Genomic DNA, 17315 nt, shown 5'->3' on the forward strand with positions numbered 1-17315 from the left:
AAGGGTGGCTTAAAGTTCAAGGCACCCCATCTTTGAACGACTCAATCATGTCCACGAGACACGTGACAGCTTTTTATCCCCCCTCCACAAAAGCTGCTTGCCGGAGATTAATTTCCTGGCTATTAATTACACTTGGGGCCTCTGGGCTTTTGTCGTGGGATTTTCCTATGTCCTTCGCGTCCCCCCCCACACACACAGACTTAAACTGAAAGTAATTTAGGCCAAGTCCATGTCAAAAGGGCATGAGGTCCCTGTTCTACTTGTACCCCACAGAGTTGTCTCCCTTTACCCAGAATCTGCTTTCCCACAATATAGGCCTGTATGTTTAGCGTTAGATTATAGACCGATCTTGTTTTAATTCCCTCTTATTTATGCAAAGTGCTACCAAAGACCAGGGTTGCCTTTGCTCCAGGGATGGCGTTTTGGGTACAGATGCAGTGTGTACGCATCAATGCCATTAAGAGCTACAACAAGGATATGTGGTTTTTCTCCCCCCATCTCCAGAGTGGAGCAATGTCGTCGCTGGGAAAAAAAAAAAAATCAAGGTCCCCTATCGCTCTTTAATGAGTGGCTGAGAATCAGATCCAGGTCAATGGTTCGGAAAATAAAAAATATTTATTAATTTCAATAGCGGATGATTTATCTTTCATTTGCTTACTGAGCAAGTAGCCTATAATAACCTACCATCCATACACAAATAATTACATTTTAACTTGACAATATCATATTTACATTGATTGTTTGAACCTTTGCGCAATCTCAAAAAGGGTGATATTGTAAGCGAATTAAAAACAAATAAAAATAATTTACAATTACCTGGTTACAGTTGTCGGGCCCTATAAAATCTCTTATTTTTGGCCAAATTCTGTTTTCCCATTTTATTTTTTTATTTTTTCACCCTCAAAATTATTTTGTATGGAAAAACTGCAAAATTCATCATGATATCGTTCTGCCAGGGCAGCCTACTTTGTGGAAAAACTGCAAAATTAGAAATCCACAACAATGCTTACACCACATCAGGAGACCACGTTGGAAGTAAAAAAAAAATATATAAAAAATTTAATTGGGGAACTAGCAAGAGACCGTTGGCTAGCGCTTTTTTTTTGTACTGTACATTGTAGCACATTGTACATGTAATGGCAGAGTTTTGCAAAACATATGCCCACTCAATGGATACAATTCATCATGATATCATTCTGCCAGGGCGGCCTACTTTGCAGTTTTTTTGTGAAAGCCTTTAGAAATAACTGTTTCAGCATGCTAGCTGGCTATGTTCAACCAAGACATCGGACCAAACTTTTTAAATACTTGGTTTGCATACCCATTCTTGTCTTAGCATTTACTGGTAGATATCATGACTTGGAACGTATTTCATACCGCTTTCTTACCCCTAGCGTTGTCATTCTTATATGAGCGGATCCACGCAACAACCAGATGTTTGAGAGCTGCACACTCTTGCTGCCTGATTGGTGATATTTCCGCTCAAACTATTTACGTCTGCGGCGGGCGTGTGACAAAATCTACATATCTAATTAACAACTTGGGCAATTCGTCTGTTTTTTTTAAATCACTTAACCATATAACCTAGATTGAAAATAGCATTGTATACAATATTTTTTTTCACTGGCCCAAGTGGGCCACTGATGTGAATGATTGGCTGGCCCGGAGGTTTTCCAGCCCTGTATGTCGAGGCCTGTCTACTTTTTCAGGACTTCAGCCCCATATTTCCCTATAGAAAATGAATAATCAAAATGGTAACAGTGAATACCAGCCAGAAAGCAAGCAAATGTGCTGACCATACATGCCAACAGTGGTAGGTATTGTTGATAAATGTTATTTGCCCGTCTGTCCCGTTGACGTAAAGTTTCGAAACGACAGGAAAAGAAACGACATTCCCAACGTTTTGGTCTGACATTATTTTCTCAACTGCTGTGTGGGGCGCTTTAAAGGTCGAGGTAAAGGTCACGTCATCTCCTTTTGCCTAGACACGTTGTTGTGACTATTTCAGGAGGTTTCTTTGTGATTTTGAGATGAATTGACCGGATTTCAGTCTTTCTCATCCTGAAGGGGTTGCCAGTGCTCAAAGCATTCACCAAGCCCATACAATCTCACTGTTGCTTTTGGTAACACTTGCGCAAAGAAAGTTTGTTTTGTTTGTTTGCTGGATAAAGCAGGGTCGTGTTCATTAGGGCATGCAATGGAAAATGTTTTAAAACGTTTTGCAACGGAAAACAAAAATAAGCATTTCTTAGCCGGTTTTCCTCTGTTTGGTGCCCAATGAATAAACCAGAGGTGCCAGTTGCGCTGAGCCTTGACTGGCAGGTGAGGGGTTAGTTTTGCATAGACAATGGGTTTTAATTTATAGAGCTCTGTTTGCATAGTCTGGCAACTCATGTCACAACAAAAAGATCAGGCAACGTGGTCCTTAACATCCAGTGACTAAAAGAGTCCTAAGTGAAACTAGACCAGGTTTCTTTTGAATAATGTGTTGTTGCCCATGTCAACAGTGTTACCAAAGAGAAACACATCAACGGTGTAACCAAAGAGAAACATTATGGTAGTTTGAACTGGATTATGATAGTTTGAACTAATTTGGGAGAAAACTACTGCCATCCATTGGCTAAATGGTCTGTTCTAGTCAATAAACATTCTTAAGTTCTTTATGAATGTGGTTTTCTGCATCATTTTGAGATGTTATCAATGAATAACAGTGTAACCTCTACCCCCTTCTTTACCCACAGAAGTTAAGGAGCTGGTCCTGGAGGTTGAGGAGGTCATCGTGCCCCTGTTGCCCAGCCCCACTGACGACAGACCCCTCTCCCCACTATTCCAGCGCTCTGTGTCAGAGGACTCAGCAGGATCCTCTGCCTCGGCCCTGGAGCACGCCAAAATCCGGTAAGGAGGGGCAGTGTGGTTGGAGTAGAGGGGGTACAAAGTGATATAGAGGTGTCTGTGTGCGAGATGGACAGAATAAGGCAGAGAAGGACATGGTGGCAGGGTAGAAAAAGGGAAAATTAGATTCCAATAAGAGAAGCAGAGAGAGTAAGACTGAAATTCTAGCCATTCTCAGAGAGTGAGTGACGGAGAGGGTCACACTACAGAGAAGGAGAGACCATCAAATAGAAGCCATTAGTGAGCGAAAATGACTGTTTCAGACATGCTGAGTCACAGCTGTGTGTGTGAGAGAGAGAGGGCGGAGGTGAGTGAGCTGTGTGTGTGGTTAACAGTGGCTGGGTTGCAAGGCGTGTGTGTGTGCACCCTATAAAACAAGTATGAGTGGAGAGGGAGGAAATGTGTGTGTTGAGAGGGGGGGGACAGACAAGCAAAGAAAAGAGAGGATATTTTTCAGGGAGAGGTGGGGAGGGAGGAGGATGTGTGTGCTTGCTCGCCTCGAGTGAGCCACCGCGGTGAGGAGGGAGGACGTGGAAGGGGGAGGCGTGCAGGGAAGGTAAGTGAGGGAGGTAGAGAGGCGGGCAGGGGGAGGGGAACAAGCAGCAAAAATAATTGAGCGCCGGGGATTGTGGGTAGCAGAGAAAAGCAGGCTGGGTAAAGAGGTCTCAGGGCCCTCGGCGGTAACCTGGCAGCTTGCAGACTGCAGGGCTGTTACTGTAATTATTAAAGGGAGGGGGGAGAGAGGGGGAAAAGGGGTGGGCTTTTTCTTTCTAGTCCCAATTAGCAGAGATTGTGCTCCCGCTAATATACAGCACAGAGGCCCCGGCAACATGTGGAGGGAGGCAGGAAGTCATGCATACTTTTAGTTGCTGATGACAAAAAGGCTCTGGATGTGTTTGGACTTGAGCACTTCAGATGGAAAAAATATAAATAATAATATATAAAATACCATGAAACTGCATGGTGGTGCTGAAAATAAATGAATAGGTGATTGTAAAGACATGGTGATGGGGAGGAGGAGGATGATGATGGTGGTGGTGATTATGATGAAGACTGAATTCTACACTGTTAAACAGTTAACCTACACTGAACAAAAATATAAACGCAACATGTAAAGTGTTGGTCCCATGTTTCATGAGCTGAAATAAACGATCCCAGAAATGTTCCATATGCACAAAAAGCTTATTTCTCGAAAATGTTGTGCACAAATTTGTTTACATCCCTGTTAGTGAGCATTTCTCCTTTGACAAAATAATCCATCCCCCTGACAGTTGTGGCATATCAAGAAGCTGATTAAACAGCATGATTATTACACAGGTGAACCTTGTGCTGAGGACAATAAAAGGCCACTCTAAAATGTGCAGTTTTGTCACACAATACAATGCCACAGATGTCTCAAGTTTTAAGGGAGTGTGCAATTGGCATGCTGACTGCAGGAATGTCCACTAGGGCTGTTGCCAGAGAATTGAATGGTCATTTCTCTACCATAAGCAATCTCCCAACGTTGTTTTAGAGAATTTGGCAGTACGTCCAACCGGCCTCACAACTGCAGACCACGTTTAACCACTCCAGCCCAGGACCTCCACATCCGGCTTCTTCACCTGCGGGATCGTCTGAGACCAGCCACCCGGACAGCTGATTAAACTGAGGAGTATTTCTGTCTGTAATAAAGCGCTTTTGTGGGGAAAAGCGTATTCTGATTGGCTGGGCCTGGCTCCCCAGTGGGTGGGCCTATGCCCTCTCAGGCCAACCCATGACTGCGCCCCTGCACAGTCATGTGAAATCCATAGATTTGGCTATTATTTATTTATTTATTTATTTCAGTTGACTGATTTCCTTATATGAGCTGGAACTCAGTAAAATCGTTGAAATTGTTGCATGTTGCGTTTATTTTTGTTCAGTATAAATTAAATCCATCTGACTTTACCTTTTTATTCTAAATGCCTACGAGGGCCATGTCTGTGTCTTTGTTGGTATCTGAATGTGTCTGAGTGTGTGTGTGTGTTCAGCGCTATGCACACGCAGCCAATCCCTTAATACCCGACTCAAAAATGTTGTTGTCGATCAATCGGTTAGACGGCTTGGTGGATTCTGTTGGACGGCTTCTTGGATTTGGAAAAAAATGCAGCATTCTCAGGGGACATCATTACCAACCTGGTTTTTCCAAAACAAATATCTGATAATGTCGGCAGGTAGCTTAGTGGGTAAGAGCGTTGTGCCAGTAACCGAAAGGTCGCTGGTTCTAATCCCCGAGCCGACTAGGTGAAAAATCTGTCGATGTGCCCTTAAGCAAGGCACTTAACCCTAATTGCTCCTGTAAGTCGCTCTGGATAAGAGCGTCTGCTAAATGACTAAAATGTAAATGTAAAAAAATGATAAATATTTACTGCATCTCTGTGAATTCTTTTTTTGATTCTTTTTTTAGTTGTAGCTGTCAGCATTTACCTCATGTTGGCAGTATGTTAGTGTATCAGGTTGAAAGCATAATGGCTGCTCAGGGCTGGTGTTTTGAACCACTGTTGGTATGTAGATAGAGCTTGATTTTAGCACATTGTTTCTCAACCATTAGGTCTGTTTAGGTGGGATGGCCCCCTGAGTTCTCCACCCCAACCCATAAAGAATAATTGTTGTCAATTTTCTTCAGTTTTTTAAATAATGAGCACTACTTTATTTTTAATTTTTTTATTAACCCCCCCACCCCCCTTTTGGAGGACACATCTTTTTTTGTTTTTTAACAGCTTTTTTGCTACATATACATACGTTTTACATACACATTTGACGTACATGGTACCTTTACATACAGCGCACTTCCTGTTTCCTAACCCCTGTTTCTCCCATGTTTCCCCAGTGAAAAGCTGTGTGCTTTCTGCTACTGTGGGGAGAAGAGTTTCCTGGGCCAGGGCGACCTGATGGTGTTTGGCCCCACACCCGGCTACGTGCCGCTGCACATCCGCAACCGCCGCGGAAGCTCTGAGAAAGACGACGACTACCACGAAGACGACTTTCAAGACGACGACCATGACACCAAGAGCCCGGGGCAGCGTGACAGCAGGAGGGGACTTAAAAAGTAAGTTGCCTTAAACGTTGACGTAACGTAGTTGTTGGGTTTACGACATGTTGGGTAACGATGGCCACTCAGCTAGCAGTGGCGATTTCACACTATCGATTTCACTGTAATGGTGGTGTTTATGATATCTTAACTTGGCAATGTCGATTCTCTTAGCGGTATTGAGTCTCTTGAATCCTTGTTGAATCTCTCAAATTCTCATTCACCAGTATTGACCCAAGAGTAGCAAGTTTTTTGGGGAGATGGCGTCAGCTAATTACGTTATAGCTAGCCTAGTCTAGGGTGTCATTGGGACCTAGACACGTCTTCATTTTGAGCTGGGAGGGGAACAGAAATGGCTGCTTGACTCTGTAGACCTAATGACCATTTCAGGGCTACTGAGACACTTTGATTTCACCATTGGCATTGATTTTGCTGGAGATAAAATGACAGCTGAGATTGCACCTGGGAAAGTGGGTCTACTTTGCTCCAGAATTGAGTGGGATGGGTGGGGGGACACACACGCACACATTTTGGCCACCGTCCAGTGTTACCAGGATGTTAGGGTAATAACCTTGATGACCTTTGAACCCTGATAACAATTGTCAAAACCAAACTGGCAGACATCCAATTATATGCAATGCAGTGTAATTGCTTTGGATGATCAAACGCTGGCGTTGTTACATATGGGGGCTGAGTGTTGCGTTGACCCCTCGCTGGGCTCCTGTACACGCTGCCAAGGAGGTAACAGGCATGGAATTTCCCATACAGACTTGTCAGTGTTTGTTCATTGATGTGGTTGTTTTTTTCCCATGCATCATGGAGGTGTTGATTTCATCATGATTATATGGTAGAGCATCACTCTTGTGAGCATGTGTCACACGTGAGCATGCACGTGTACTTTGCAAAAGTATTCTGGATTTCTTCACATTTTGTTACAAAGTGGGATTAAAATGGATTTAATTATAATTTTTTTGTCAACAATCTACACAAAATACTCTGTCAAAGTGGAATAATATATAGATATTTTTTTAAGATACTGTAAATAAGAAATATATAACTAAAATGAAAATATGCATCCCCTTTGTTTGGCCCACCTCTGGCTCCGCCCCTGCCCAGTCATGTGAAATCCATGGATTAGGGCCTAATGAATTTATTTCCATTGACAGATTTCCTTATATGAACTGTAACTCAGCAAAATCTTTGAAATTGTTGCATGTTGTGTTTATATTTTGGTTCAGTGTAGTTGTTGCATAAGTATTCATCCCCTTTGTTTAAGCAAGCCTAAATTAGTTCAAGAGTAAAATTTGGCTTAACAAATCACATAATGAGGTACATGGACTCACTCGGTGTGAAATAATAGGGGTTGACATGATTTTTGACAATAACAAATCAGACATTGAATATCTCTTTAAGCGTGGTCAAGTTGATAATTCTGATGTGGATTATGTATTAAACCACCCAGACACATCAAAGATACAGTCGTCCTTTTGAACTGCGCTACAGGACAGGACAGGAATGAAATTGCTCAGGGATGTTACGGTGAGGCCATTGGTGATTTTTAAAGCAGCTACAAAGTTCAATGTCTGTGATGGTAGAAAACTGAGGATGGATCAACATTGTAGTGACTCCACGAAAATAACCTAAATGACAGAGTGAAAAGAAGAATACAAATATACAGAATAAAAAATATTCCAAAACATGCATCTTGTATGCAACAAGGCACTAAAATAATACTGAAAAAAAAAAAAACAGCAAAGGAATACACATTTTGGCCTAAATGCAAAGCCTTATCTTTGGGGCAAACACAACACATCACTGAGTAACTTAACTGCCTACTGATTTTCAAGCATGGTGGTGGCTGCATCATGGTATGGTTGACATCGGCAAATACTGGGGAATTTTTCAGGATAAAAAGAAACCAGATGGCGCTAAGTACAGGCAAAATCCTAGAGGTAAACGTGCTTGTCTGCTTTACACCAGAGACTGGGAGAGGAATTCACCTTTCAGCAGGACAATAACCTACAACATAGGGAGAAATCTACACTGGAGTTGCTAACCAAGAAGACAGTGAATTTCCCTGAGTGGCCAGACTTGAAAATTGCTGTCTAGCCATGATCCCCAACATCTTGACAGAACTTGAACAATTTTGACAAGAATAATGGGCAAATATTGCACAATCCAGGTGTGCAAAGTAGGGCTGGGTGATATATCGAATTAAGTCGATGAATTCAAATATGTTTTTGTGCGATATTCCAAAGGCCTGTATCGGATTTTGCCGAGAGTGAAACATTTACATTTACATTTTAGTCATTTAGCAGACGCTCTTATCCAGAGCGACTTACAATTAGTGAGTGCATACATTTTTCATACTAATTTGACTGAGCTTGAACAAATCTGCAAGGAAGAACGGGCAAATATTGCACAGTCTAGGTGTGCAAAGTTAGTAGAGACGTATTCAAAGAGACTCATGGCTGTAATTCAAGCAAAAGGTGGTTCCCCCAAGTATTAACTCAGGGGGGTGTTCACTTATCCAAATACGGGATTCTACTGTTTTAGTTTGCATCAATTTTCAGAGTTATTTTAATGATTTTTTTTCACTTGGATATTGTGGGTCACTGCGTGCAAACAAAGCCGGGAAAAGGTCTGATTTTATGTGTTTTCATTTCAGGCTGTAAGGCAACAAAAGGTGAACATTTTGAAAAGGGGTGGTTACTTTCTATACCCACTGTATGTTACTGCTTAGCCTTACCAGATATTTTATGAAATAGATAACCCACCGTTACAAATGTATCTATAATATGCCTCATCGTTAATGGACAATCGTTACAATCGTAAACTTATGGCGGTGTCTACTCAGTCCATCAGGGCTGTCTAAAATGAATGACAGCCATGCATTATTACCCTCAATTGTACATCGTCATTGATGATTTGGGGGGAGTCGTCTTCTCAACCACTAAGCACATTCTAACAGTCTCCTTGGCATTATGATCATCGTCATGGTCTTCTGATCCAGAGGCGGACTTACGGCACAGACAGGGGAAGGAGACACGAGAGGCATGGAGGGAAAAGCCGAGGCCTCCTGTAACGTATCACCTCAGTTTGATAAACCAGTAGAGGAGGGTGAAGACGAAGAGGCAGAAGAGCAGCATGTAGCACAGGATCTTGGTCTGGCTTCCCCTGGAAAGCCGCTTCACTCTCCCTGTGGTGGCCCCCAGCAAACCGCCCGTCGAGTCAAAGTCTGAGTCCATATCATCCAACATTTTGTTCTGGTACTTCACTTCGGTTCCAATATCTATTGACAGATGTTTCAAGGCGCTGCCTTTGGCTCGAAGACCCTCTTGAAACCTCTCGCTTCGCCTCATTCTCCCATGCCCCTCCCCCTACCACTCACAACAACAAAGATGAGAGATCACTTCTTCCTCTCTGACATGCGGTTTCAACTCGCTATTTGCATTTGAGGTTTGGTCCAACAAAATAGGTCATATGGACACCGAAACACATAGACTTTATTTTACTGTAATAGAGGAGAAGTTAACCTTTCGAACCATACCCTGTATATGTTTAAACTCCTCAAATTTCGAGCAGAGCAGACACTACTAAAATGGATGTACCAATGAACATTCATTCTGGAAAATTAATGCAGTTTGTCGCGTGCGCATTACTGTACCACGTATCGCTAGCAGCATTTTTGTCAAATATAGATTCTTATACTAGCTGTTTAGTCTGTGTTTTATTTTACATTTACATTTTAGTCATTTAGCAGAAGCTCTTATCCAGTGCATACATTTCTTCCCCCATTCATTTTTTTCATACATTTCTTACAATAACAATTCACTCAGTCATTGTTTGTAAGCCATTAATGTAGTTCATTCAACTTAAACAATTTCCTATGAGACAACACAACTATTCAAGGAAGTAACAACCTTTTTACTCCATCCACATAGCATTTAGTCATTGTGTATGTGCACTCATTGCCCCAGTGCTGCATACTTTAGGAATGACAAAAGCAGCAATATGATCATAGGTTGCAGGCTCAACATCAAGTTCTTTAAAGAATATACAAACATTAAGTATGATTACAAAAATACATATAGGCAAGCACAAACAATGTGCAAATGGAACTTCATCCCTTGCGAAGACATTTTCCATCTTGCTTTTGTTGGTTGTTGTATTGTTCAAATCACATTACAATCACACCCATGAAGAGAAGTCGTAGGACCATCAGCAAACTTAGTCCTGCCATGATACCACCTGGCATTATTTTCCCAGATTTCTTGAATCTCATTCCCATCACTATTGTCAGCACTCCTGAGGCAACGAGGGAGTAGAAAGTCTTGGTTGGGTCATTTGAAATCATGAAGGCCCCAAAGGCTGCTATGCTGCCAAACAATAGCCCCGCTATCAATGACATGACACTACCTTTTCTCTTGTAACCCATGAATCCCCCAAGGGCTATGGCTGCAGCGTAGCCAAATCCGAGCCAGTCAATTGCCATTGCAGTGCTGGTATCTGCTAATTTAAACGTAAAATAAATGAGTAAAAATGTACGCCTACACGCCTGTGCTCCCAATGAGTTTGTTCGGACAGAAGGTTTTGTTCTTAACAATACAACTGTTTTTGTCTTGTTAGCTGAATTCAGAGCTTGTGAAATTAAACCTAGATCCAAGTTGGCTAAACTTGAAATATAAATATTAGCTGGCTACTCACTAGCACGTGGGCTTGTGCTTGAGGCATTATGAGACCGGTGTTAATTTTCTATAGTGCCTGCTACATTATTTTTTATTTATTTTAATTTTTTATGGGGGTAGATCAGCTTAATATTGCAGATAGATTGTAACTTCTATCAATGTAATTGTCTGCATCACTTCCAATCCCCCATGTTTTATTTATTTATATATATATATATATATATATATATACACACACACACACACACACACACACACACACACACACACACACACACACACACACACACACACACACACACACACACACACAGTGGGGGAAAAAAGTATTTAGTCAGCCACCAATTGTGCAAGTTCTCCCACTTAAAAAGATGAGAGGCCTGTAATTTCAATCATAGGTACAAGTCACCTATGACAGACAAATTGAGAAAATAAATTCCAGAAAATCACATTTGTAGGATTTTTTATGAATTTATTTGCAAATTATGGTGGAAAATAAGTATTTGGTCACCTACAAACAAGCAAGATTTCTGGCTTTCACAGACCTGTAACTTCTTCTTTAAGAGGCTCCTCTGTCCTCCACTCGTTACCTGTATTAATGGCACCTGTTTGAACTTGTTATCAGTATAAAGACACCTGTCCACAACCTCAAACAGTCACACTCCAAACTCCACTATGGCCAAGACCAAAGAGCTGTCAAAGGACACCAGAAACAAAATTGTAGACCTGCACCAGGCTGGGAAGACTGAATCTGCAATAGGTAAGCAGCTTGGTTTGAAGAAATCAACTGTGGGAGCAATTATTAGGAAATGGAAGACATACAAGACCACTGATAATCTCCCTCAATCTGGGGCTCCACGCAAGATCTCACCCCGTGGGGTCAAAATGATCACAAGAACGGTGAGCAAAAATCCCAGAACCACACAGGGGGGGACCTAGTGAATGACCTGCAGAGACCTGGGACCAAAGTAACAAAGCCTACCATCAGTAACACACTACGCCGCCAGGGACTCAAATCCTGCAGTGCCAGACGTGTCCCCCTGCTAAAGCCAGTACATGTCCAGGCCCGTCTGAAGTTTGCTAGAGTGCATTTGGATGATCCAGAAGAGGATTGGGAGAATGTCATATGGTCAAATGAAACCAAAATATAACTTTTTGGTAAAAACTCAACTCGTCGTGTTTGGAGGACAAAGAATGCTGAGTTGCATCCAAAGAACACCATACCTACTGTGAAGCATGGGGGTGGAAACATCATGCTTTGGGGCTGTTTTTCTGCAAAGGGACCAGGACGACTGATCCGTGTAAAGGAAAGAATGAATGGGGCCATGTATCGTGAGATTTTGAGTGAAAACCTCCTTCCATCAGCAAGGGCATTGAAGATGAAAAGTGGCTGATCCCAAACACACCGCCCGGGCAATGAAGGAGTGGCTTCGTAAGAAGCATTTCAAGGTCCTGGAGTGGCCTAGCCAGTCTCCAGATCTCAACCCCATAGAAAATCTTTGGAGGGAGTTGAAAGTCTGTGTTGCCCAGCGACAGCCCCAAAACATCACTGCTCTAGAGGAGATCTGCATGGAGGAATGGGCCAAAATACCAGCAACAGTGTGTGAAAACCTTGTGAAGACTTACAGAAAACTATTATTATAAAACGTTTGACCTGTGTCATTGCCAACAAAGGGTATATAACAAAGTATTGAGAAACTTTTGTTATTGACCACATACTTATTTTCCACCATAATTTGCAAATAAATTCATTACAAATCCTACAATGTGATTTTCTGGAAAAGAAAATTCTCATTTTGTCTGTCATAGTTGACGTGTAGCTATGATGAAAATTACAGTGGGAGAACTTGCACAAAGAATCAGCCACCAATTTTTAAGTGGGAGAACTTGCACAATTGGTGGCTGACTAAATAATTTTTTTCCCCCACTGTATATACACACACACACACACACACACACAGTGGGGAGAATACGTATTTGATACACTGCCGATTTTGCAGGTTTTCCTACTTACAAAGCATGTAGAGGTCTGTCATTTTTATCATAGGTACACTTCAACTGTGAGAGACGGAATCTAAAACAAAAATCCAGAAAATCACATTGTATGATTTATAAGTAATTAATTTGCATTTTATTGCATGACATAAGTATTTGATACATCAGAAAAGCAAAACGTAATATTTGGTACAGAAACCTTTGTTTGCAATTAGAGATCATACGTTTCCTGTAGGTCTTGACCAGGTTTGCACACACTGCAGCAGGGATTTTGGCCCACTCCTCCATACAGACCTTCTCCAGATCCTTCAGGTTTCGGGGCTGTCGCTGGGCAATACGGACTTTCAGCTCCCTCCAAAGATTTTCTATTGGGTTCAGGTCTGGAGACTGGCTAGGCCACTCCAGGACCTTGAGATGCCTCTTACGGAGCCACTCCTTAGTTGCCCTGGCTGTGTGTTTTCGGGTCGTTGTCATGCTGGAAGACCCAGCCACGACCCATCTTCAATGCTCTTACTGAGGGAAGGAGGTTGTTGGCCAAGATCTCGCGATACATGGCCCCATCCATCCTCCCCTCAATATGGTGCAGTCGTCCTGTCCCCTTTGCAGAAAAGCATCCCCAAAGAATTATGTTTCCACCTCCATGCTTCACAGTTGGGATGGTGTTCTTGGGGTTGTACTCATCCTTCTTCTTCCTCCAAACACGGCGAGTGGAGTTTAGACCAGAAAGCTCTATTTTTGTCTCATCAGACCACATGACCTTCTCCCATTCCTCCTCTGGATCATCCAGATGGTCATTGGCAAACTTCAGACGGGCCTGGACATGCGCTGGCTTGAGCAGGGGGACCTTGCGTGCGCTGCAGGATTTTAATATATGACAGCGTAGTGTGTTACTAATGGTTTTCTTTGAGACTGTGGTCCCAGCTCTCTTCAGGTCATTGACCAGGTCCTGCCGTGTAGTTCTGGGCTGATCCCTCACCTTCCTCATGATCATTGATGCCCCACGAGGTAAGATCTTGCATGGAGCCCCAGACCGAGGGTGATTGACCGTCATCTTGAACTTCTTCCATTTTCTAATAATTGCGCCAACAGTTGTTGCCTTCTCACCAAGCTGCTTGCCTATTGTTCTGTAGCCCATCCCAGCCTTGTGCAGGTCTACAATTTTATTTGTGATGTCCTTACACAGCTCTCTGGTCTTGGCCATTGTGGAGAGGTTGGAGTCTGTTTGATTGAGTGTGTGGACAGGTGTCTTTTATACAGGTAACGAGTTCAAACAGGTGCAGTTAGTACAGGTAATGAGTGGAGAACAGGAGGGCTTCTTTAAAGAAAAACGAACAGGTCTGTGAGAGCCGGAATTCTTACTGGTTGGTAGGTGATCAAATACTTATGTCATGCAATAAAATGCAAATTAATTACTTAAAAATCATACAATGTGATTTTCTGGATTTTTGTTTTAGATTCCGTCTCTCACAGTTGAAGTCTACCTATGATAAAAATGACAGACCTCTACATGCTTTGTAAGTAGGAAAACCTGCAAAATCGGCAGTGTATCAAATACTTGTTCTCCCCACTGTGTGTGTGTGTGTGTGTGTGTGTGTGTGTGTGTGTGTGTGTGTGTGTATATATATATATATATATATATATATATATATATATATATATATATATATATATATATATTCTGTGACGTCACGAGAGGCTACACAGCTTTCAGCGGGATTGCTCAAGTAGTGCAAAGAGACAAGGTTCAAACAAAACAAGGATTTTATTATATGTCTTGGGAAATTAACGAAAATATAACAAAATTCTGTTCTCTTGTGGCTCTTTAAGGGTTAACAGTTCAGGGATGTCTCTTCCACATCCAAAATCATAATTCTCACTCGCTCAGATAACTTTTTCCCCAGCCTTACTGTAGTCCACGTTGCAGCTAGTGGCCAACCCAGCAAAAAGTCCTTCCAAATGTCTCTCACGTATTTCCACAGGTGCATATATCCAAAGGTGAGTATTTCCCAAAGGTAAGTATCTCCAAATCCTTATATTCCTCATGGAAGTGGACGTGCAGCACTCTTGTCCTCCCGAGAGCCCCCGGTTGGAGACTGTGTCTCTTCCCTTCCCAAACCTTCAGCTCATCAGCTCCACATTTGTCTCAGCTGCGTGGGAAGATTGGCCATAGAGGGGTGGAGTTCCCGACCATACCAGCAGATGGAGCCATAGCTGTCTGGGTTTGCAGCCACCTCAGGGGGATGTAACGTCCCTCCCGGACACAGCCTCTCGTGACATCACATCCCCCCTCCTCGGGACCGACGTCCTCGTCGGGTAAAGGCAGCGAAGAAGGCATCACGCCGGGAGAGGGCGTCCGCATTGCCGTGGTGCTTGCCCGACTGCTCTCTCTTCAACTCCTCCAACTCTAGGACCAGGGACTCAGCCTCCTGTTGTCTCTCCTTGAGTTTCTTACTGAACGCATCAGCCTTGGTTTTAGCAGAGTTTAGCTTCTGTTGAGCAGCTTTCAGTTCCTTCTCTCTCTCTGCCTCCGCATTCTTCATCTTGTTCTCCAACACCTTGTACTTCTCCTCTGCCTTCTTCTGGACCTCCTTACTACTGCGCAGGGTCTCCTCACACTCCTCGATGGTCCTGCGCAGCCTCTCCAGCTCCTCCTGTTGCTTAGGGAAGGAGCTCTGTTGGAGTTTAGCCTGGAGGATATCTAACTCTTCTGTCTTCATGTCTAACTGTTGCTTTAACAAACGATACCTCTCAGCGGTCCCCTTCAGACCAGACAGTTCTTTGTCCAGATTCTGTAGCTCCGTCTCTGTGTCGGTCTGGGCACCTGCCATCCCTATCAGAGCCCGGGCGGGAGTGAGTAACTCGGAGGATTGCACCGGAGCCTTCCCAGGATGAGTCTTGCCTCTCCGTTTCCGAGGTACTCGGGTTATCCTCTCCTGAGACTCTCTCCAGAGTGGGTAAAAGGCTGGGCAGTCTCGTCCAATTAGGACAGGGACGGGGAGGGGAATCAACCACCCCCGCCGTCGTGTGTATGGTTCCCCGTGTGCTGGTCATTGTAAGTTCAGTAATGGGGTATTCTCTGGTGTCCCCATGGACACAGGAAACTGGGAGGACTTTCCCGGGGTCAGACACGTTGGGCCCACCAAATCCTTACGCACCAGGGTGGCCCGGCTACCAGAATCCAGTAAGGCCTCCACATCATGGTGATTCACAGTTACCGGGCAGGTGGGGGGGTCGATCTGGGCCGCCATCTACGACTCCCAAGAGCGAGGCAACACGGTGTGTGGGTGCTGAGCTGGAGGACTCTGCAGTGGGCATAGGTTCATCGGCTGGTTTCCCACACTGCCAGGAGATATGTCCCATCTCCCCACACCGGTAACACTGTCGAAGTTTCCCCCTCCTGGTGTACTCTTCTTGGACCCGCCTGGTTTCTGGCTCCCCCTGGAGCCGGGATAAGTCCTGACGTGGCTGGGTTCGAGACCTTGGGGGTCCTTTGGACGGGTTCTTCCCATTTGTGGTGGGGCCGCACTCCTGGGGTCTTTTTCGGGAAGCATTCAGCATCTCCGCTGTGGCCTGGTACTTTTCCACAGCTTCCACGGTCAGATCAGCCGTGGTCAAGGCCTGTTGACTGATGAACCGTTTTGCCTCATAAGGCAGGGCGCGTGAGTAACGATCCACCACAACGGCCTCCACCACCGCCGCTGCTGTATTCCTCTGCGGATCAAGCCATTTCCTTGCGATTCGGACAAGTTCATGCATCTGCGCCCGAGGAGGTTGGTCTGGTTGGAAGGTCCAGCTGTGAAAGCGCTGGGCCATACCAAACTTTGTGAGTCCATATCTGCTGAGGATCTCAGACTTCAGGGCATCATAGTCAGTAACCTGGTCAGGGCCCAGGTCCCGGACAGCATTCAGCGATTCCCCGGTTAGAAAGGGGGCTAACAGACCAACCCACTGTTGCTTGGGCCAGGCTTCCCTAGTGGCCGTGGCCTCAAATGCATGCAGGTATGCCTCAATGTCATCGGTAGCTCCCATCTTAGATATAAAGTCACTTGCCTTTATTGGGCGGGTATTTTGGACCACCCTCTGTCTCTGCAACTGCAATTCCTCTGCCTTCAGAAGGTTGGCTTTCTTTTGCTCCTCCAAGAGAGCCACGTTTGCTTGCATCTGGGCTTGCTGGCCAGCAACAAGGGCTTTCAATATGTCCTCCATTTCAGTCGGCGGGGAGCCTACGGCCAACTTGGAAAACTGGGTGATCAACCTTCGGTATCCTCCTCTGACATGCACTATTAACGCTTGAGCGTGCCCGTATTCTCCACCATCTGTGACGTCACGAGAGGCTACACAGCTTTCAGCGGGATTGCTCAAGTAGTGCAAGGAGACAAGGTTCAAACAAAACAAGGATTTTATTATATGTCTTGGGAAATTAACGAAAATATAACAAAATTCTGTTCTCTTGTGGCTCTTTAAGGGTTAACAGTTCAGGGATGTCTCTTCCACATCCAAAATCATAATTCTCACTCGCTCAGATAACTTTTCCCCAGCCTTACTGTAGTCCACGTTGCAGCTAGTGGCCAACCCAGCAAAAAGTCCTTCCAAATGTCTCTCACGTATTTCCACAGGTGCATATATCCAAAGGTGAGTATTTCCCAAAGGTAAGTATCTCCAAATCCTTATATTCCTCATGGAAGTGGACG

At 44.0% G+C, this 17315-nt stretch overlaps 2 protein-coding genes across 10 annotated transcripts in view; one reads left to right on the top strand and one right to left on the bottom strand.

Annotated features, from left to right (window-relative positions):
- LOC121549477 (histone-lysine N-methyltransferase 2C) overlaps positions 1 to 17315 on the top strand; it is a 206558-nt gene that overhangs the window by 32350 nt on the left and 156893 nt on the right. For all 9 annotated transcript variants that reach the window (XM_045210464.1, XM_045210462.1, XM_045210465.1 and 6 more), the window contains exons 4-5: positions 2742 to 2895; positions 5741 to 5959. In XM_045210464.1, coding sequence (XP_045066399.1) covers positions 2742 to 2895; positions 5741 to 5959 — 373 coding nt within the window. The remainder of the gene's footprint in view (positions 1 to 2741; positions 2896 to 5740; positions 5960 to 17315) is intronic.
- Positions 10082 to 10665, bottom strand: LOC121549882 (transmembrane protein 14A-like). The gene has a single exon (XM_041861840.1). The coding sequence runs from the start codon at positions 10434 to 10436 to the stop codon at positions 10122 to 10124; it is 315 nt and encodes a 104-aa protein (XP_041717774.1). The 5' UTR covers positions 10437 to 10665; the 3' UTR covers positions 10082 to 10121.

The sequence above is a fragment of the Coregonus clupeaformis genome, chromosome 34, assembly GCF_020615455.1.
Source record: "Coregonus clupeaformis isolate EN_2021a chromosome 34, ASM2061545v1, whole genome shotgun sequence".
Taxonomy (NCBI): Eukaryota; Metazoa; Chordata; class Actinopteri; order Salmoniformes; family Salmonidae; genus Coregonus; species Coregonus clupeaformis.

Coding starts and splice junctions, on each gene's coding strand:
- LOC121549882 (XM_041861840.1), bottom strand. CDS start 10,436: ATGGCAATTGACTGGCTCGGATTTGGCTACGCTGCAGCCATAGCCCTT.